This window comes from Limanda limanda, chromosome 9 (assembly GCF_963576545.1).
Source record: "Limanda limanda chromosome 9, fLimLim1.1, whole genome shotgun sequence".
NCBI lineage: Eukaryota > Metazoa > Chordata > Actinopteri > Pleuronectiformes > Pleuronectidae > Limanda > Limanda limanda.
In genome coordinates, this window is record NC_083644.1 from 20,991,477 (window position 1) to 21,014,389 (window position 22,913).

At 43.4% G+C, this 22,913-nt stretch overlaps 1 protein-coding gene across 1 annotated transcript in view; it reads left to right on the plus strand.

Moving 5' to 3' along the window:
- The first annotated feature begins 676 nt into the window (after window positions 1-676).
- unc13a (unc-13 homolog A (C. elegans)) overlaps window positions 677-22,913 on the plus strand; it is a 47,831-nt gene continuing 25,594 nt past the window's right edge. The window contains exons 1-17 of the mRNA XM_061078257.1: window positions 677-698; window positions 5,862-5,891; window positions 6,004-6,103; window positions 10,545-10,662; window positions 11,100-11,223; window positions 11,971-12,041; window positions 12,206-12,260; window positions 13,655-13,684; window positions 14,607-14,802; window positions 16,639-16,758; window positions 18,462-19,280; window positions 19,511-19,604; window positions 20,596-20,642; window positions 20,835-20,913; window positions 22,260-22,265; window positions 22,464-22,538; window positions 22,633-22,852. Coding sequence (XP_060934240.1) covers window positions 677-698; window positions 5,862-5,891; window positions 6,004-6,103; window positions 10,545-10,662; window positions 11,100-11,223; window positions 11,971-12,041; window positions 12,206-12,260; window positions 13,655-13,684; window positions 14,607-14,802; window positions 16,639-16,758; window positions 18,462-19,280; window positions 19,511-19,604; window positions 20,596-20,642; window positions 20,835-20,913; window positions 22,260-22,265; window positions 22,464-22,538; window positions 22,633-22,852 — 2,206 coding nt within the window. The remainder of the gene's footprint in view (window positions 699-5,861; window positions 5,892-6,003; window positions 6,104-10,544; window positions 10,663-11,099; window positions 11,224-11,970; window positions 12,042-12,205; window positions 12,261-13,654; window positions 13,685-14,606; window positions 14,803-16,638; window positions 16,759-18,461; window positions 19,281-19,510; window positions 19,605-20,595; window positions 20,643-20,834; window positions 20,914-22,259; window positions 22,266-22,463; window positions 22,539-22,632; window positions 22,853-22,913) is intronic.

Sequence of the window (22,913 nt, forward strand, 5' to 3'; positions counted from 1 at the left end):
GAAGGTTGTGGCTTTAAACTCTACTTCATGAAAAGCAAATGACAAACACTTGATAAACAGCAAGTGTTTTTCATGTCATTGTTTGCAAGATGGTTGAAAGTTTGACTAGTTCTTTCTTTTTATTCTCCAAAAGGTAGTCCTGCATATTGTGGCAGTGACTGAGGAAGAATTGCAATATTCCCAAAGAGATAGTGGTGAGATAAAAGGTGTAAAGCCTCAGGAGCTTAAGAACAACTCCTGAATAGATGTCTGCTTGTTCAAACATACAAACACACACACTGGTGGGGGAGTCTCACCACAGACCACCGCCCTGACGTCACTGCCAGGAGCTGTCCACGCGGCGGTGGTGCTGAAGCTGAACAAGATGGCTGAGTGCTGGGGAGCGGAGAGCTGAGAGAGAGAAGGTGGTCGGCGGAAAAGTCTCAGATTTGGACAGACGCGCCACTCAAACGAGGACAGACGGGTTTACCTCTCCGGAGCTCGGCCTGAAACAGCGAACAGTTGATTTCCTGAGCAGCGGAACGAGCCCGGCCAGGCCCCGGCTCTGCTGCCGACGGCAGGCTTCTCCCCTCCCGCAGCCCCGCGACCCTCTCCCCGGCTGCGCTGCCGCACAGATTAGCTCCGTGAAGGAAGCTGGTGAAGAAGCTGCACCCGGGGCCAAAGGCGCTCATAAGAAATGTCATTGCTGTGTGTTGGAGGTAAGAGCGACGAATGAGCAATAATCTGGCACGACTTGCTTTCGATTTCCTCCACATTAGATAAATCCAAATCGCATCTTGTCGGCTGTTTGTGGAGGGGTTGACCTGTGAGGATGCATCCATCCCTGTTGGGGATTAGCTACTACACGCTCATGACTCTTATTTGCAGTTTATTTCGTGCACATCTCACTAATAAGGCGAATACTTCCCATTATCACCTATAGCGTTTGGTGTCTTTTACCCTGTATTCACTCCCACTGTCAGCCATGAGCACGACCTGCCCGCCTGGGCTCATTTCAGCAAACCTGGGATCACTACAACATTTAAGGATCGATTCATGGTGTCGGTGTATGCTTTCTGGCAGCCGCTGTCAAACAAGGTAAAACCAGATGTAGGTTGCTCCACTCGCAGTTTGTGCCTGCATGTGTTTCATGATACAAGTCATTACGGGTGCAGACGTCTCCTCGGTTCTCATCCGTAAATGTGCGAAAAAATAAGCATGTTTTCTTTACATTAGAGTTTTCAAAACAGATAAGATTAGATTTTTAAATTATCCTTCTCCTATTGATCGAGCTCTACAACAACACCCAAAGTCTTTTGTGCTTTTGAACAATTCAAGATTCTTCAAATAGTTGTTTTTCTTTCCTCCTAAGAAGCCTGATTTACAACAGTGTTGTGTAATGACTTCTTTTCAAATATCTTTCTCCAGTCACTGATGATGTATTTGTATTTTTTCAGTGAAGTCTATGTGGCAGAGAAATAGAACCTGGACTCCAATAAAATCTAGTCCTCTGATTACAAACCTTTAAATGTAATTTATAGGTTATTAACACTACATTTAGTTTAAACCTGTGAAGATTTGTAGTTGTGTTGTTTTTGATTGATTTATGATTCCGGTTTGACTAACATTTTTGTATCAGGAGTTTCAAACTAGTGAGTGAAGACCTCCATTCATCAAAGGTCACTTAATTTTAATCAGGAGTCTTTTGCTGTCAATTATAACTTAAATTGTTATGTATAAATGTCAAAGGGAAAACTTGGTGGACAGATTTCTGCAAATGTCAACGGAATTAAAGAGTCCTACTATTATCCTGCAGCGGATCTCCTCCGAGCACCTCAATAACACCTGGTCAGCTGCAGATTTGGGAACCCGAAAGTTTAAACCACTTAAGACAGCTTTATATTCAAGATTTTATCAAGAATCTGAATGTGTGGATTTATTATGGTTAGAAATTCTCCCCCCTCGTAAGGTTTAATTTACACTTCCTCCATAGGAGCAGACTTCAAGTGTTGATGAAGATGCTGCTTCTGTGTGTTTTGACACCAGCTGATACCGCCATTGTCAAGATTGAGATTCAGGCTCATTGGTGGCCCCTTCATGTCCTGAAGCTTTGTTGGCATGGCAACCCCAATGGTATTTTAGGTCTCTGCTGGCATTTTCTCATTAGTTCCTTCACTCTCTGTGGCAGGCCTGTAGCTAGGTTTATATTGGTATTGTATTTTTTCACTGTGGTTGTGAGCAGAATGAAGTTATGAAGAGGAAGATGAGTATAGGTGTTCACCTTGGTGCAATTGTTACAGGCTGATATGAACATTGCAGTAGCAGTGATGTGACATCGCCTCTGCATGTTCTGCTCCCACGTCTTGTGATGTTAGATTTAGTCTTTAAAATGATGGCCTGTGTCACACAAGCTGAATAAGCATATTCAGATCTGACGGCTCTCCACTCGCTGTCATCCCTAGAGATGTCAAGTCACACGTTACAACTGTATAACAGAGCAAACCATGAAAGACGTCTGTATTACTTTCGCCTTTTTGCAGTAATATAATTACCTCCAACAAGGAGATTACACTTTTTAAATGTTGGTTTAGATCTGGAACAAGGCGCCAGATCCAGGATCTCTCTGCTTTTTAAACATTTTTGTTGATTTGTCAAAGAATCTTACGCAAAATAAATTCAGACATAATTAGGGAGTAGGTATCGATGAGTGTGTGTGCAGTTTCATGTGGATCCAAATAGAAATCTGTATCTAGTGGATTTAAACTTTAAGGTTTAGGTGTGTAGGCTTTGTTCAGACACCGTATCAGGGCTAGAAACCTGTAACTACCACCAATGTGTTGCTGAGAAATGTAAAGTGGTCTCAGCTTTAAGTTTGTTTTGATTTATAGAGTCTGTTGGGCCTTGTCAGAGGTACATGCTCTACTGAGTGCATTTCACATATTAATATACGTGATCAGATCATTAAGAACCTTGGTAAAAGTAGTCACCTTTGTCAGACACTATAAATTAATATAAGTTAACCAAGTCAAACCATCCTAAGCCTCTGGTGTTTGTTCTCTTATTACATTTAAAACACAGTGTTATATTACTCTCACTACTATGGCACTCAGAAAAGCACATATCTCTGCCAAGATCAAACAATCCCACACATGTCCGTCTAGCTCTTATAGTAGAAAAAAATATATAAAAAGGAAGTAGTCGGACAATCTGCTAAAATGTGTACAAACTCTTAAATCTCAACACCATACGTATGTCTGGTTTGTTCTCATCAAACAATTAATTTCCCCTAAGAAGTTGATTTCCTGGCCCACATTGGGAAATCCGTTTTACAAGCAAAGGGCGGGGTGAAAACATAACCTCCTTGGTGAAGTTAATAGAGTTATTGTGATTCTGGGTTTATTGTAAATAATAATACTAGATAAAACACAGCATTCATATTCTGTGCTTAATGATGCAAAGGCAACAGCATTACGTACTGTTTATATCCTCTATAAAGTCTTACGTTTGATCGCTAAGCTTCTTCATTAGCAGACATGAATTAGTGCTTATTAGAGGAGTGAAGTCACCAGAGACCGTAGTGCTTTTTTAACAGTTACATTCTAATCAGCATCACTAACACACAGTATTCCCTCAGGTATTGTTCAGGAGTCTGACTGAATGTTATCCAGCAGAGCAGACAGGAGTGCGCTGTAATGACCTCTCAGGTTTACTTCCATCGTTTCTAGTTTCTTTCCGTCCATCTCTTGTCTACAGGTTTTTAGTGTTTTTCCTGGTGTCTAAATCTGAGGTGTGGCCTGTTTGAAACCTTAAAAGAGGCTTATCTGCACCGGGCAACCTGTAATTTCTGTGGTGGGGACTCCACGATTTGCAGAAAACTGCTACCTTCTCCTCCCTCCTCTGTTCTGTAACCACAGCGATGTTGGTTTAGTCTCATGCCTGAGAGCTGTGAGCACCCCACCCCCCCTTTCCGGCAAACCCCCCACCCTTGTCACACTGAAGTGGTTATTTTTAGTGTTGGGGATGCAGCGCGCTCTGCCCGCATCCGGCTGCACACAGAGATTAATGGAGCACAAGCGAAAGAGATAGAAAGGGAGCACACGTGCATACTTGCCACATGGCAGGGGAAGCTTGTAGGAGCAAGTGATTGAGAGAGAGAGAGAGAGAGAAGGATGACGACGACTGGCTGATGGTGTGGAGGGCGCAGCGTTTGACAGCGTTGGCAAGGTTGCAGCCGAGGATGCATCTGTCACTTACTGTCTGTATGAAATTATCCATTTGAACGTCTCTTTTACAAATGTATACATTCGGTACTTCCACCGAAATGAACCCTCTGTACCCCCTTAGGCGTGACTGCCCCTGACAGCAGCTTTAATACCAGCAGGGGGATTTCACTTTGAAGTTGGATAAGTAGCACATATGCTCCACCGCACCTTGTACTCTGCCACCTGCCTCATGAATCAGAGAGATATTTAAGTGATAAGCAGGATCCCAAGGGGGTTTGCTGGGGTTAGGCTATTTTTAGAAGCAAATTTGTCCACAGTGATTATCATACCTGCTCGGCTGTCACCGACTCTGAATGCATCACTTTTGCAACTGTAATTTTTCTTGATTGAATAAGTGGGCGTCTATATTTATATACTCAGCTCCTTCTATTTTAAACAGTCGGACTGTAGGCCATACATTTTGAAAGCATTCTTCTTACAGCCACACACACACACTCATAGGATTTATTAAGGGCTTGTTGCTGTGGCCTGATTAGATCGATTTTAAATGATGCTAAGTTGCTCTATTTCTTTCCCTAAATGTAACATCAGTGAAAAGATGCAATCAGCAGGGATTAAAAAGCAGAGCTGTGAATATTAATGCCTCACTGCAGAACATGGGGACGCTGGGCACCAACAGGGTGCAGGGCTGAATGAATAATGGAACGGCTCCTGACGTCACTGTGGCTATAAACGTCAGACTGGTTCCTCCAGAGGTCCCTGTGTTGAGGAGTCCTTTTATCCCCCCCCCCTGTCGATGACCACGCAGGAACTTTAACACACACACACACACACATCATAGAGGCTCATTGCTACTCTCCCTGCTGGCATCACCTTTTCCCTGTCACCTGCACAAACTGCCCTCCTGGCCCCCTGTGACTCATAGACCCTGAAATCTGATGAACAGATGCAGTCTTTCATACTGAGATCCTGGCATTCTGCCCAAAGAGGATGGCGGAGTCCCAGGGTTGAGAAGAGCACCACCTCCCTCCTCTCCCTCCTCCCCCTCCTCCTCCTCCTCCCTCTCTCTCTCAAATGCCAGGCGCCTGTCAATCACCAACCAGACGAAATCGCACACAAGCTACAGGCAGTGGTCCGTCTGGACTGTAGGGTAGAGTCGCTAAGCACAAGACGAGCCTTCGTGGAGTCACTTAGAGCTTCAGAGCATAAAAATGTGAAAACTTAAAATATATTCTATAGCCTATAACCTTTATATAATAACCTTCGACAAGAAGGTTACATTTTATGTCTACAATTGTCTATTATAAAGCAGGATTCTGCAAAAACTAACTGTCGAAATACCACAAAACTGGGTCAGGAAAGGATGAATTACATGTTGGTGCAGATGCAGATCCCAGGGATGATACAGTTTTTTTGACATACAATGATTTTGAACATATTTGTTAATTTCTAAAACAATAATTCATGGGTCTTGATGAAAAACTGTGGTATGTTTGGAAGACTGATATTTACGGCTGTGTCCAATTTGTTGCAGTGACAAAAAAAAGAATCTGGATTTAGTGAATTTAACCGTGTTTTCATGAGGGGACTGATGGGCTCTCTGAGGGCCACATATGTTCCTCTTTCCATAGACTAATTTGTCCATTGTTTTATTTACAGTGAAGAAAGCCAAGCTTGATGGACCCCAAGGTGAGTAATGGCCTTCGACCTCGGGAGATCAGCCATATCTTATTTATTTTCGCTGACTGCTGTTAAACACACACTCATTGGTCAACACAGTTTTTCTGTTTCTTTTTCACAGAGAAATTTAACACATACGTGACCCTGAAGGTGCAGAATGTTAAGAGCACCACCATCGCTGTGCGCGGCAGTCAGCCGTGCTGGGAGCAGGACTTCATGTTGTGAGTGATTCTTGCCATCTCTCCGTCTTCCACCCCTCTTCTAACTCAGCACGTCGTTCCCCTCTTTACTGCATGTCCTCCTCTCTGACTTTTTATTAGGTTATTAAATGGGGGACAGTGCTTAATTCAATGTTTTTTACCATATTCGCTCTTCTTCAGACCTCTAATTTTCTCTCTCATTGTTCCCATTAAATGTATCCTCACTTGGACCCACAAACTATGAATGGGCTTGTAGTGTTTCGATATAGAGAGGGTTTTGACTGGTTTTCTCAGGTAGAGCACTGCTTCCTTTTGAATAAGATAAATATGAAAAACATTGAATTATAAAACAATACATAAATGCCAGATTAAATAGTTGGGTTTTTAGGGGTGAAATTGAAACATATTTTTTTTATATGTTGGCTGTTGAAGTTATGATCTTATAATTCCAATAAATAAACATATAACCACAACACTATCAGCTAGCAGATGTTAGTCTATGGTTGATATTTTATATATATAATTGATTATATTAATTCACACATATAGAGATGTCACCTCAGGCTTAACTTTTTTAATACACAGATGTTGTGTATCACAGGGTCAGCTGTGGCATTTCTGCCTCCTCCTATTTTTGCCCTCTACTTGCTTCTCGTCTTTCTCTCTCCCTTTGAAGAGGGAGATGACATAACAGCTCTACTTGAGCTACTCCAGCAGAGTTCACACACCCAGTCGAGAGGGTCTCCCCCAGTTCAGACTTCAGAACATCCTCCAAAGAGTTTATATAAAAACCTGCCAAAAACAACAGATAAGCATCACAATTTTAATCAAAAATAAAACCATATTCTTTGAGGATAAAAGACATTGGTCCAAGAGGAGATATGATGTCATTAATCATCATGATCGTATGTTGAGGAAATTATATATATTGATTAAAAAAAGAATAATTAAAAGTACAGAAATAGATAGATAGATAGATAGATAGAGTACTTTATTCATCCCCGAAGGGAAATTAAGTTGTCATAGCAGCCGGTATATTTGAATACAATAAAATACAATACAATACAATACAATAAAATTAAAAATATTGAGGTAGAAAGAATAAAAAACAGAAGCACAAGATAAAATACAATAAAATAGGTAGATAAGGTGCAGTGTCAAGATGATGGTAATACTGATGAAATGATGGTAATGGTATTGTTAGAATACAATAAAATAGATAGATAAGGTGCATTGGCAAGATGATGGTAAAAGTACTGATGATATGATGGTAATGGTATTGTTAGACAGTATATAAGAATAGTACAGTATATATAGTATATAATATAACATAATATATATTTATATATGATAGTAATTATACCAATATAAAAGCAGTATATGGTAATAATGGCAGCAACAGTATATATAATAGTAATGGCGGTATAATAATAGTAATTATAACATGTACACATGTATAAATATGTGTATATAGACTTACGTAAACAAGAATATACAGAGAGTATGATATGATATATAGTAGAAGTATGAATATGAATATAAGTATTTGACTATACAATAGGTAATATAATATACTAAGAGTCTAAGAATATGTAGACAGAGTGTGCAAAAGACAATATTATTGTATAAAATGATATATAATATCAATATGGTATATATGAACACATATCACATATGATGTGAAGTAAGTGTATATGGAGCGGAGTGTTGTACAGGATCCACAGTGCAAGGAGACAGGTTTAGTGCAGTTCTGTGATGGTGGCTCTGACAGAGGTGGATGAGTTGTACAGTCTTATTGCGGTTGGGAGGAACGATTTCCTGTATCGTTCATTAGAGCAGCGGGGTTGAATGAGTCTGTGGCTGAAGCTGCTCCTTAGCTTGTCCAGTGTTTTGTGGAGGGGGTGAGAGGGATGGTCCATGATTGCCAGCAGTTTTGCCAGCATCCTGTCCTCAGCCACCTCCTCCAGGGTGACAAGCTTAGAGCCAACCACAGACTCTGCTTTCCTGATGAGTTTTTTCAGTCTGTTGGCGTCCTTTGCCTTGATGCCCGCACCCCAGGACACCACAGCAAAGAAGATGGTGCTCGCCACAACAGACTGGTAGAACATCTGCAGCATCTTGTTGCAGACGTGGAAGGACCTGAGCCTCCTCAGGAAGTAAAGCCGGCTCAGGCCCTTCTTGTAGACGGCCTGTGTGTTGGTGGACCAGTCCAGTTTATTGTCCAGTGTGACACCCAGGTACTTGTATGCCGACACCACCTCCACATCCGTCCCACCGATGCAGACAGGAGAGGGCAGAGGCTTGTTCCTCCTGAAGTCCACCACCATCTCCCTCGTCTTCGCCACGTTGAGCTGCATGCAGTTCTCCCCACACCACTTCACAAAGCGGTCAACCAGGTCCCTGTACTCAGCCTCCCCCCCGCCCTCAACACACCCCACAATGGCCGTGTCATCAGAGAACTTCTGTAGATGACACGACTCAGTGCAGTGCTGAAAGTCAGCAGTGTATGTGGTGAAGAGGAAGGGGGACAGTACAGTTCCCTGGGGGGCCCCGATGTTACTGATCAGACGACCAGACACACAGTTCTGTAATCTAACAAACTGCGGTCTGCCCGTCAGATAGTCATCGACCCAAGTGATGAGGGGAGCACTCACCTGCGTGCCCTCCAGTTTGGCCTTCAGCAGTCTGGGCTGGATGGTGTTGAAGGCGCTGGAGAAGTCGAAGAACATGATCCGGACTGAGGTGTTGGGTCTGTCCAGGGAGGAATAAGCCTTCTGCAGCAGGTAGATGATTGCATCATCAACCCCTACATGGGGCTGATATGCAAACTGCAGGGGGTCTTGTGATGGGAACACCAGCGGCCTGAGGTGTGCCAGGACCAGTCTCTCCATGACCTTCATGATGTGAGAGGTCAGTGCCACCGGCCTGTAGTCCTCCAGTGCAGCAGGACGTCCTTTTTTGGGCACTGGGACCAGGCAGGATGTTTTCCAGAGCACTGGCACTCTCTGAAGTTGTAGGCTCAGGTTGAAGAGGTGCTGGAGAACTCCACAGAGCTGGCTGGAGCATCCCTTCAGCACACGAGGGCTGATGCGATCAGGTCCTGCAGATTTCCTCAGTTTGAGCTTCTCCAGCTCTCTCCTCACCTGGCTGGCTGTGAATTTGAGTCCAGACTGGGGGGTGGGGGATGTCAGTGGTGGGTTTGAGGGTGGAAGGGATGAGGGTGGTGCAGAGAGGTGTGTGTTGTAGGAGGTGGTGGGGGGCTGTGGGTGATGTGAGGATGTCCTGGGGGTGGGAGGTGTGGGAAGGTCTGTGGTGAAGGTCAGCGGGGGGGTGGGGGGAGGTGGTGGGGGGCAGGGGGTGATGGGGGGAAGTGGGGGGTTGTTGTTCAGAGAAGCAGAGGAGGCAGTGGAGGGTCCGCTGGGGTTGGGGGGGTTGGAGTTGAACCTGTTGAAGAAAGAGTTCAGCTCGTTCGCACGTCCCTCATCTCCCGCTGCTCCCCCACCTCTCCTCTGGAAGCCGGTGATCTCCTTCATCCCACTCCAGACGTCCCTGGTGTTATTGTCTTCCAGTTTGTGCTCCAGTTTTCTCCTGAAGTTGTCCTTGCTCTCCCTGATGCTGCGTTTGAGCTCCCTTTGTACACGTTTGAGCTCTGCACTGTCCCGTGATCTAAAGGCCCTCTTCTTCTGGTTCAGAAGGGCCTTCAGGTCGCTGGTTACCCACGGCTTGTTATTTGGGTAACAGCGAACCTCTTTAGCGGGGATGGTGTTGTCAATGCAGAACCCAATGTACTCAGAGACACAGTCAGTCATGCCATCAATGTCCGCAGGGCTCCACGCAGTGTTTCCATGGCCTCAGGAGACCATTTACTCACAGTCCTCACTGTGACTGGGTGCTGCTGAACCACAGGCTTGTAAGATGGTGAGAGCAGGACAAGGTTTACTCTTAAGTAAACACACGGGCACAAGCATAGTGTACATATATGAAGCAGACACACACATACACACACACACAATAATCTGGACATTTTGTAGTTGTACAGATAAAAGTTATCATTACAATATCAGAGGCTGTTGCTCGGTTTGGCTAAAACAGGAGAAAAAGCACGATGCGAAATTCTCACTGTTACAAGCGTTTCTGATGAATCTATATGTGGTGTTTACTGTCCATGACTGTTCCATGATGGAAACAGAAATAATTTCTGTTGTTGTTCCATCTTCGCTCCCTCTTATATCTTGTCAGCGACCTGGTTGACAATCACCTTCTCCCTCCATCCTTGTGCTGAGTGACTCATTTCCCTCACAGTGTGTGTTCATCCCCGAGCTGAAGTGAAGCTCCTGATGGCACACTCTCTATTCCTGTTCTAAACCCTGTCTCTCTCGTCAGCTCTTTATATCATTCGTTCTACTTTTCGCTCTATTCTTTCTTAACGCATTCTCTTTCTCTCCCTCGCTCTGCCTCACAGTGAAATAAACCGCCTGGATCTGGGCCTCACAGTTGAGGTGTGGAATAAAGGACTGATCTGGGACACCATGGTGGGCACCGTATGGGTCCCCCTGCACAGCATACGGCAGTCCAACGAGGTACACTGCCACTCCCTCTGTCTATTCGGCCCTGAAATGTGGTTTCACTGGCCATACAGTAAACGTAAAGCAATGAGGGATGAATAATTGTAAAATGAAAGACACATAACTTTTCATGTTACTTTGATTAAGGCGATTATGTGAGACATATAGTTCATATGGTTTTGTTTTATGCATGTATTAGTAAATTATATTTCTTGGTGGACAGCAGCCAATCATGATGACTTCCTGGATTCTTGTCATCACTGTGTGGAAGTCTGCACTTTTCCACGGCCTGATGATCAGACTGAATCCCATTTAGTTTTCTTTTCATTCATTTGTGATTTACATTATACAGAGGTGTAGAACCAGACCAGGAATGACAGACTAGTCTCATAGACTAAAAGACCTGTTTATTTATTGTCCCGATCACGTTCCTTTCCCACTTTTATTTCCAGGACGGTCCAGGTCAGTGGCTGACGCTGGACTCCAACGTGATCATGGCTGAGAATGAGATCTGTGGAACCAAAGACCCAACCTTTCACAGGCTGCTGCTCGACATCCGCTTTGAGCTGCCACTCGGTCTGACCTTTACGTTGATGTTTGATTGACCTTACCTTCTGCATTGTTCTGTGTGTTTTCTTTTTATTAATAACATTTTATTCTGTCACTATTAGTACTAATACTACTGTAGTACAACTACTTCTCTCTCTCTCTACCGCCATCATAATCAGTACCATAAGTAGCACTACTATGACTTATATTACTTCTTCTACTAATACTTTTCTTCTACAGTACTATCACTACCTTTGATACTATTCCTACCACTATTTGTATTTCTTGCAGTATAACCATAACTCGCAAGACCATTCTTATTCAATATAATTAGTAAGGTTTGTTTTTGAGTATAAGACTGTGCTTAAGCCTACAGCATCACTGCAGGGCGTGGTTACAAAGCACACTTATGTCATTTATATTTTCTATGTCTTTATACATCCTTGTGCTTATGTTGCATGTTTATGAATATATTACTTTTAATGATGTCTTTTGACTGTTCTCTTTGCTGCTCCAACATGATAAATGTCCCTGTTGTGGGGCTAATAGAGGATAATTGTATTTACTCTTAAACCTAAACATACAGAGGGCAGTCAAGCACTGTTGTCTAGCCTGGTGATGAGTCACACTTTAAAGTGATCATTATGCTTGGACCTGATTATGGCCTCTCCCAATAGAGTCATCGTTACTATATAGAAAGAGAGATGTTTGTATGTCCACGGCTTGATTTGCGGAGCCGAGTGTGATGTTAAGTGTTTTTGTTGTGTGCTGCAGACATTCCGGAGGAGGAGGCCAGATACTGGGCCAAGAAACTTGAACAACTTAACGCCATGAGAGATCAAGATGTAAGAACTTTGCGACATTCTAATCACTCTCTTTGCGCCGTCATGTGTATTTCCTCATCTACTCATTCCTTCTGCCTTATTGCCACAATTGCTATAGTCAATATTAGTACAAGTGATTTACCTCAGTGCATTTTCTGATCTGTCTCTTGTTGTGTTTTCCTCAGTATGCCTATCAGGAGGAGCAGGAGCGGCCGCTGCACGCACCGACCACACAGTGCTGTGAGTGTCTGCAGCTTCCTCTGCTGTGTCCTTTTATGCCTCCTGTTTTTACTCCCTCTGTTCCGTCGCCCTGACTTATTGAGAACATGACTAGACACGAGGTACAAATGAGGCTGATAGATGAGGCAGAGAATCAGTGGAGCGAGGGAGGAAAGCTGATGTGACGAATCACCCGGGCAGGCCTGCTGGAGCACTCCAATGACTTAGAGGTGCTAGATGTGTAATGCATGTGAGCTGACATATGCTGGGTTGTTAGACACACATCAGCCTCTCTGTCTGTCCGTCCATCCGTCTGTTTGGTGGTGACACAGGGAGCAGATTGATACGTGCATACAAATCTGTGGAGGGTACGGGTTGGTTGGTGGCAAGAAGCTTGTGTATATGTGTTCAGAGAGGATCATGAGAATCTTCATAACGCCTCTGGCCACTGGCTGTTGGAGGAGCGGAAGAGTTATGTTTTTGTGTTGTTTGTCTGTCTGTACATACATCTATTCGTCCCATTCTTGTATATATGATATATCAAGAACTCTTTGAAGGAATTTCTTTGATCGGACAAAAACATTAAATTGGACTAATTTGATCAACATCTCAGAAACACCTTGAGGGAATTTCTACAAAATTTGGTACAAACATTCACTTGGATTAACTGATTAAATTTTGGTAGCCAAAGGCCAAGATCACGGTGACCTCATGTTCTTGTGAACGTGATATATCAGGAACACCTATAGGAAATAACATTATGTAAAAACATTCACTGGGACTCAAGGATGACCTGATTAGAATTTGATGGTCAAAGATCACGATCACCCTGACCTCACAAACATTAAGAATGCCACGAGAGAATGCTTTCAAATTTGACCAAAATGTTCACGTAGATTCACAGATTGCCTGATATAATATAGTTATCAAAGGTTAAGGTCACAGCGGCCACATAACACATGTTTAGGCCTTATGAACATGAAAATGAAATCTAAAGTCTGCCTTTAGGAAATTTCGTCAAATTTTGACCAGCTGTCACTTCGACTCAAAGATGATCTGATTAGATTAGGGGTCAAAGGTCACAGTGACCTCATATGAGTCTGGAAAAAAATGCATGTAGACTGAGTCTGCACTGGTTGGCAGAGTCATCCAACCTCACGGTGGTAATTATATTCTGTTCTTAGTTAGCAGCATCAAGGCGGACAGCATTTTAAAAAAAGACCTTGTACTTTTCTTCACTCACACACTGGATTTACGTCACCTATGAACTCTCTGCACTCAAATTTGCATTTTATGGTAATTATCTCCCCCTGCTTTAACTCTCTATATCTTTGTTTACATGGATTTGTGAAATGATGATGTGTTTAGTTTGTAACCCAAACCTAATTTTTTTCCAACCATTCATCTCCTTGCAGGTAATTGGAGTCTGTGGGGAGAGCAGCAAAGTAGGTTGAAGTTTCTTTCATGCTTCTCTGCTAATGACTTGCTGTAGCTCTGTATTTATTTTCTGCGTCTCACTTAATGTAATGATCTTGTGTAGTGTGTTGAATTTCCTTTCTGCTTTGATCCATATTCTCCCAGTGGATATATAAAGTCAGGCAGCAAGAGTTACCTTAAATAAAGGCACAATAAAATCAAATCTCTAGTGATTGTTGAAGATATATGTCGAGCACAGTAACAACCGGGATGCTAGGATTACAAAAAGTAGTTGATAGCCTTAACCCTTGCCTTTATTAACCAAATGAAATGCCTAATTATAATTTGGCCATATTTTTAATTAATTATTAAAACATATTTAGCAAAGAAATGCAAACTTCTATTTTGGAAAAATAAATCTCCTTGGGCCAAAAATGAAAAACTCTTCCCTTCAGAGATATTTACTGTTGAAAGACTCAGCAGGGCACTTTTTTTCCTGGAAGAATTTTGGCTCGTATTATTTTCTTTCTTGGAGAACTCGTTCAAATATGATCTACAAGGGAACTGGGACAATTTCTTGCCCTGAGCCTTTATGAATTGAAGTACACCCATTAAGAACACTATGCTATTTACAACTGCCAGTGTTTTGTTTTGTTTTATTTATTAGTTTGTTTGTTTTATTGTTGTTGTTTAGTTGTTTTTACATTTTTCAAACGTATTTATGCACTTTAAATGTGTGAATACATCTGATGCCATGTGTGCATGAATAAGAATAAACGAAATTTCAAATTTAGCATTTGTTCCACCAATGACACCCTGTCTGACATTATACACATTGCTCGAGGAATCCCACTGTTGTAAAAAATGAAAACATGAAACAACTGTTCTGTCCATCACTCTCATCTCGCCCCCTCGTTTCGTCCGTTCACTCACTGGTGTTTGTGTGAACAGACGAGGACCCCGACAGCGCCGTGGACGACAGGGACAGCGACTACCGCAGCGAGACCAGTAACAGCATCCCGCCTCCGTTCTACACGACCTCTCAGCCTAACGCGTCCATGCACCAGTATCCCATGAGGAACCCGCAGTTAAGACACTCCTACAATGACGATATCCACGAGTTGGACTATGACCACCGAGCCATGAGGTAACACGCACAGTTCAGCCGCTGCACAGCCACAACTAAACCAGAGTGGTTCCTTTTCTTTTTATTAAGGTCTAATTGTTTATGTGCACCCATGAGATTATAATGAATCAGCTAATTTAAGAGGGAGCAAGGATTTCTTTTGGGTAGACAGGAAGGAAAAACACCAGAAGGACAAAATTGTTTAATGCTGATAATGTCATATCACACTCTCTCTCTCTTGAACAAAAACTTTTAATGAATCCATTTGGAGTCTAGCATTTAGCCCCGAGACAGCTGAGACCCTGCGGCCTTGCTCTGTTTCACTGTTTTGTTCATGGTAACATGTTGTCCCACTATGCTCTCCTCCTATAGAGAATAGCCCTGGCCTCAGTGTATACAAGCATGCTGGGGCACACACTTCTTGTATACAGGTCATGTATGAAAGTGGGCCTTTGGGGCTATCCTTTACTGCGTGTGTGCATGTCGAGTCATGTGATCAGAACATGTGACCTCTTCTGCGCTAACTCGCTCTGCAGGAAATTGGTTAATTTCAGGACATGACAGTATATGTGATGATTTCTGGACATGTTTTTAATGGTGGCAGATGAACTCAAATGAATGCACTGCTCAGGAAAGCTGAAACAGAAAGTTTGGATTTCTAATGGGTGAATTAAATCTTCAAGTGCCTAACCTCGGTGAAAGAACCTTAAGGATAAGGGCACACTTTTTCAAGTCTGTCTTAAGTCAACAGTCAGGTGTTCATATGAACCATAGCCTGAGCCGATGTGTCCTAATCGCCTCCTGGTGGCTGGTTCCAGTACAGATCATAATTCCAGTCTCCTCCATGTTAGTGGATGGGACATAGGCCGAACTAAAAAGTCAAAGTTAGCGTCAAAAAGATAAATCTCAAAGATATCTTCTGTCATTTTCAGACGTTCTTATGACACTGTTGATTCAAGTGTTCCTCTTTGTGAAAACTAGTTTTAATTCGTTATTTGGGGCTATAAATGATTGACAGGTGACAATGACTCATTGGTCGAGTGTATGTTTTGGTAGGACTTTGATGTCCATGTCTCCATCACTACTGTGCACACTCTGGCTCCAAATTTGTATGTTTTTAAGTTTCATTTCTGGACAGTGGGAGGAAGTGGAGATGCATCATCTATCTTTATGTAGAGTGTATCATATGAAAACTCTTCCTAATGCACTTGCAATGTTGGTGACATGGCACACCAACAAGTGGGAATATTCCAAAGTCTTTTTAGCACAAATTTACCTCTTTGTATTCCAACAGTGTTTTCTTGGGATGCTGCGGTGGGAGGACTGAAACATAACACTGAAAAGACCGTAGCTCTGGAATAGACCCACTTGATTTTAATAGACCAGGCTGCAGAAGCCTCATATTAGCTTCAGTCAATTTAAAACATAGGAAAAGATGGTGAATAACCCTAGTATGTTTGAGGGTCTTCTGCACTAGTTGGATAAGAAGTTGCCAACACAGTGCATGTTAGTGTCCATCAGCGGCTGTTAGAGACATGTCATAAGTTGTGTACCTTAGCGTCATCTGGTCTTTCGCCCTTTTAATCCCAAGGCACCCTCTGCTCAGTGAGGTTCACCATAGGCTGATCAGACCTGGGTGGGTGAACCTCACATCATGAGACCCAGCTGGGGTCTTTCCTCCATACATGCACCTGACTATTGTTTTGAGACTTGAAAAATTGTGAGGCTTTCACCCTTTTTACGTTATATTGCAGAGGCTCAGTTTGGTTTTCTTTGAACGACTTGCATTGAGCTCTACTGATGCTCCTCTCCCACCTCTTCCCTCCCCCCCACCTCCCTCCCTGCTCCTCCTACCAGACGCAATGATAGTTTAGACTCTGCCACCAACGGGGGCAGCGATATCGACTCAGGCTCGGGGTCGAGCCGGCGCACCAGTCGTCAGTATTCACTAGACAGTAGGCACTCGCTGTCCAATAGGTGGGTCTCTGTACCTCATCCCCGAATCCTCCCCCCCCCACCCCCTCCTCTACTTCCTCTTGCTCCGGCCTGTGACTCCGTCTCGCTGTGACGTCAGTGGTGGACTTGTCCCGTCCTCCTCGCTCGCTGTGCTTGCATGCATGCGCTCTTGCCCTATCTCTGTATATGTATATATTATATATATTTTCTTGAAAAGAAATCTACTGGTCCTGCATCTATCTTTACTGTGTGCCTGGCGAAGAATTAGAAATGAGTCTCACCAGTAATGTATCATGCTTGTCTTTCTCCATCTTTGAACCCTAATAAGTTCTGTGCAGATGTCTGTTTATCTGTGTGAGTGAGTGATTGAACCAATGTTTATATATATATGTGTGTGTGTGTTTGGTCCAGATATTATTTATTAGTTTACACAGTCACATAATGGGGACTTGTCTTCTTTATATGGAGACAAAAAGCAAGTCCCCATAACATAATCAATACATTTTTTACGTGAAAAATGTATTGATTAGGTTAAATTAGAGCAAGGGCTAAGGTTTAGGTTTAGGTTAAGGTTAAGGTTAAGGTTAAGGTTAAGGTGAGGCAAGTACCAATTATGGTTATGGTTAGAATAAGTCTCTGTAATATTAGTACATTTGATGTCCTCTGATGTCATGGGGACGTGGCTGCGTGTGCATCTGTTGTTGTGGCAGCCTGCTGTTACTCTATGTGAGACTTTAAGAAGGGCCCTGTCTTATTCTGGACGTCCCATACATGGTAATTATACACATTTAATTTCCACTTGTCAGAAAGTAGGAGGACATTGACCCAATGATGAGGTCCTAAAGAAGAGAGGCCAAGACAGACTCTTTATTCTTCATTTCTTCATGTTTTTTTATAGGGCAGCCATTTATTTAGAGCGTTATGCAAGCGTTTGACTGTCAGTGTTGGTCTTTGTGTTGGATGAGAGGGAGATAGGTGATGAATAGTGGGGAACAGGGGTGTCGTAATTGAATGTCTATGTGTCTGTTCAGCCGTACGTGTGTATTCCCTGTGGCTCACAGCCCAAAGCCATTATACAGTTTTCTCCTTTATGGCTCCTGCACTATGCATTATTGAACCGACGTGGCTGTAATCAATAGAGACAAAACAATACTGTGTGAGTGTGTTTGTTAGAAATTGTGTTATTTGTCTTAAAATCTCTTACTGACTCATGGTCTGTCTTAGTGTTTAATAGCCTCATTCATCATAGGGAATAATACAATTCACTCATTTCTATGCAGAAAGACTGTTTTTGTTCTGCCAGGCTAATAAATTACCCCGGACCTTTCCAGGTTCCTGTTCTTTCATTTGATTAGGCCTGTTGATATCATACATTTCTCAAATATCTCTTTTCTAATCATCTGCTTCTGTATGCTGTGTGTTTCTGTATTAATTTGTGAACTAGTATACATTGTAACCTTTCCCATGACTAAAAATATGGATCCCCTTACAGTTATATAGAAGCACCTCTAATCTGATCCCTTACTGTAAGTCTCCTGATTGGTTGGTTTAAAGTTACTCCTCTTTTCCTATTGGTTAATGGTCTCCCTCCCTGGTCCCTAACACAAGACCCTAAAGTGTCACTGTGTCAGCAAAAATCTTTAATGTGCAACTCTGGGAACATCCACTAGTTCATTTTAAACCTGTGTGGGTGTGTAACATTCTGCATCTCCCCCTTCTTTTAGTCCCACGGACAGTCGTTACGGCTCATCAGGCGAGTTGAGTCGAGGCAGCTCGCAGCTCAGCGAGGGGTTTGTTCCCGAGGACGGCGGGAGCTTGCGAGGTTCGGAGTTCTACGATGAAAACGACTCCTACCACTCCTGCCACTCCTCAGTCAGCGGCGGCAAAGAGGATTCCCCGGGCTGGGAGGGTGAAGATCCCCAGGCCATCTACAGCGACGATGGAGCCTACCTCAAAGACGGAGGGGAGGAGGGGGCGCTGTATGATGAAGATGAGGGAGAAATGTACGGGGAGCAAGGAGAGTACACCTACGAAGATGAGGAGGAGATGCCGTATGAGGAGGATGAAGATATGTATCAGCTTGACGGCACACTCAGTGAATCCCAGGAACCGCCCTACACCCCCACACCCACAAGCACTGACCCCACCCTGATGCCTCCCTCTGATGGTCAGTCCTCCACCCGGCCGCCGCTGGAGAAGCAGGCGTCGTTGCGACAGCAGCAGCAGCCGGCCCACGATCAGATCCAGCCTCCGATCACAGCTCCTGGTCTACCTCCGGCCTCACAGGACGACATGTTACCACCTTTCACTTCAGACTCGACCAAAACTCCCTTTGCATTCCCACAGCCAGATATGTCCACCACCACATCCACACCCACTCCTGCAGCCACTATACAGGCTCCAGTCCCAGACTCCAAACCCCTGGAACCTGAACACAAAGCTGAGTTAGCACTGGAGGAGCCGAAACCTTTCGAGCAGCTTCCAGCAGCAGAAGGCGTCCCTCCAGCTCCTGTGGAGAAAGCAGAGGAGCCTCCTGTTCCAAGGTGAACACTGCTCATACCGTTACAACTTCAGAGAGGAAAATATACATAAATGCACATACTGTCAACATTACTCAACTCATGTGAAAACTCAGTGGCTTGCCCTTCTATATACTAATATTATTCTGTCATTGTTATCTTCATCATTGCTATAGTTTCAGTGCATACATTTCAGTATATACATATATATTATATATGAATAACCTTTGGTCTTTATTCAATCGTTATTTTAGTTTCCCGAGGAGAGAAATCATGGAGCCTGGTACTGCCAGAGCCAAAGCCAACTGGCTTCGACTGTGCAGCAAAGTGCGATTACAGCTGCAAGAGGTACAGCTCCTGTGTGTGTGTGTGTGTGTTTGTGTGTGTGTGTGTGTGTGTGTGTGTGTGTGTGTGTGTGTTCACTGTATCTTTCAGCACGTAGGTGTCGATAACAGGTAAAAGTGGGAAAATCTTGTTTTTTTGTATTGTTATGTGTTTCTCTGTTGATGGTCTGCTTTAATTCCTATGTCTATTATTTTAGCTTACTGACTTGTAGGATCAGCCCCTTCATGTCTAACTGTTGTGTTTTCCCCCCTCAGCTTTTTGTGATTGATGTGGATTATGCTGTATCGTCTTGTGTGTATTTGATTGTTTCTGTTTACCCCTTGTACTGTGTTTTTTTTGCCATTTCCTTATTTTCTTTTCAGTTGTTTGCCAACCTCGTAGCGATTTGCATGTTGTCCGTTCTGATTACCCATGGCTGGAGCCGACTCTCAGGTGGGTGTGGCCCAGAGTGTGTTGATTTATATTGTCCGGCCCTGTTCAGCTCGTAGTTATTTGCAGAGAGCCAAGCGGCTGTCATTTTCAAAGCCTGGTGTTTGTACCAATCGTGACTATTTCTGTGCCTCGGAGTGACGTGAGTGATCAGTGCTGCGTGTCATTCCCTGAGCAGACAGGCAGACAAAGAACGTGTCATTGGATAATAGAACAGATAGAATTAGAGGAGCGATTGCATGGATAGTCATCTGCTGATGTCAGTAACCACCTCAAGTCAGCTATACCACTTTCCTCTTTCCCCACTTTTCCTATCTACCACTTGTATCACTCTTGTATTATTCATCCGTGAAAACACTTGTACTTAATATTACAATAGCTACGAGTGAAACTCACCATGAAATATTACTTTTTCCTAATTAACCCCATGTAAAATCGCTAGATTTTGAATTGTCAGGATAAAGGACAATGTCTGTACAGTACTATAAGATGATACTCTTCGTCTTTTTCCACATGGCGTCCTGCTTGCTTTTCTCTCTCATCACATCGCCCTCTTTCTTCACAGGCCCGAGGAGAAAATGTTGGCATCGCCCGCCTGCTGCTATCAGCAGGGTAAGCCACCATGACGCTGTTACTACTGCAAATGGAAATCTATAACCTACCAGCCAAAAGCCAAGCCTGTGGCCATAATGTCTGAATGCATTTACTGTCTAATTGAACTGTCATGTCCACGTTCTGTTTAACAACTGTTGCAACTCAAAACCCGGGATGCTGAACGTTGCTCTGTGCGTGGTTTGTCTCCAGGATGGGCGGCGCTCTGTACAGCATCGACAGCATGCCAGACCTCAGGAAGAGGAAAGCTGCGCCTCTGGTCAGAGATCTGGTGAGTTTCTGTGCTAATCTCTTTATATTCCCCCTGACTAAGTGTCTCACATCTCCGCAGTCCATCTCTCACTCAGCTCAGCAGTCAGTGCTCTCGTCTACTCGAGCTCCTCCTGGGCTTTTCATCTGATTCTCTGCTTTCTTTATGTCATCTTATCTCTCCTTTGCTCTTTCCTTCTCCATTTGTGCCTTTCAGTCTACGTCACTTCATCCTCTGTGCTTACAGATGATGCATGCTGCTGTTACAGGGTGACAGGGCAGGCTGCAGGGCTGAGGGGTCAGGGGAAAGGCCAGAGGTTTCCACAGACATACACTGATGTCTGCTCGATACTCTCATACAACAGACCTTTCCTAACCCCATGACACTGACTCGTTCATGGTTCGACTATGAAAAACATAAATCCGATGGAGGAACCTGTAACTCATCTAGTACAAGAAACCTTAAAAGAAAACTTTGGCACTTTGGGAACTTCTTTTATTTCCTTTTTTATTCTGAGTTTGAAGGGAAGCTCACAACCATTATCATATATGTCTATCCAGAGCCACACAAGAACCATAGAACCACAACTTCAGAGCTCAGTTTTACACATTGGCTTTTGTAGAGATTAAACAAATAGAATACAGTGTACTAAGTAGAATGGAAGTCTGTGGTCTGCAAACCTCTGCCAAGGCTCAACAGTCCCCTTAAAGTCATTAAAGCTCATAGATATCAGTGCCACAATGTCAAAAAGCCCATTGTCTTGTTAATAAAGATTTTTTTTTAAATCCAGGATTACACCCCTATTCACTGATCTTAACCCCTGACCTAATTTAATCAAACCTGCTCCAAAGCTCTTCATTGGCCTATACCCCACCTTTCCACCAAATCAGTTCATTAGTGTTTGTGTAATCCTGCTAACAGACAGAAAAACAGATATAAAGTATAACTTAGAGGCACTGGTATGTAAATTCTCCCATTTCCTGTCACCTGGCTTCTCCAAACAAACTGAGTCATGCTAGCTGCAGTGGCTTCAATCTTCTCATCTCAATCCTGGCAAGAAAAAAAAAAAGCTTAATGACAGGGTGGAGTACTGGTTGTATGAGCAGTGATCACATTTTATTTACATAACATATATATCCGACTGGTTGTGGGTGTGGCCTCCTCGCCCTTCAGGTTTCCACATCCTTGTTCTGACTCCACGCTTTTATCTTGGATTCCTGTGAGGACAGCAAACGCACAATAAATGTGTCGGTTTCTCATCATCACTTTTGCATTTTTAACAACCTGCGGAAATTTCTTCCATAGTCTTTCCTTTTTCTAATGTCAAATCTCTCCCTTGTTTCTTTCAACGTCACGTTCTGCCACAGGCCATGGTGAGTAACAAAAACAAAATTTTTTAGATTTTGACAGTATACTAGTGTTCTATGTGTCATGGTTGCTATTACAAAAGGAGGCACTTTAAAGTCTTCAGCTGTCACCTCTACTTGGTTTGTAACTGTTCAACATTACTAGACACACTGTAATAATTGGGAGCTGAGAGACGTGACATCTTCTTTTCTCGCGTCGCTCAGTCTTTGGTTCAGAACTCCAGGAAAGCAGGTATCACCTCGGCCCTGACGTCCAGCACCCTCCATAATGAAGAACTGGTCAGTGCTCTCTTTACACTATTAGATCGAAACATATCACATCAGGCTGAAAGGCTTTTAACTCCTCTTCTCCTCTTCCTCTCTAACCTTGTAGAAGAGTCATGTCTATAAGAAGACTCTTCAGGCCCTCATATATCCCATCTCCTGCACCACCCCACATAATTTTGAGGTGTGGACCGCCACCACTCCGACTTACTGCTACGAGTGCGAGGGGCTGCTGTGGGGTATCGCTCGCCAGGGCATGCGCTGTACCGAGTGTGGAGTCAAATGTCACGAAAAGTGCCAAGATCTACTCAACGCTGACTGTCTGCAAAGTAAGAGACACGATGGAAAACAGTATTATTACAATTGGAGCATCTAAAACATTGGAAAGAG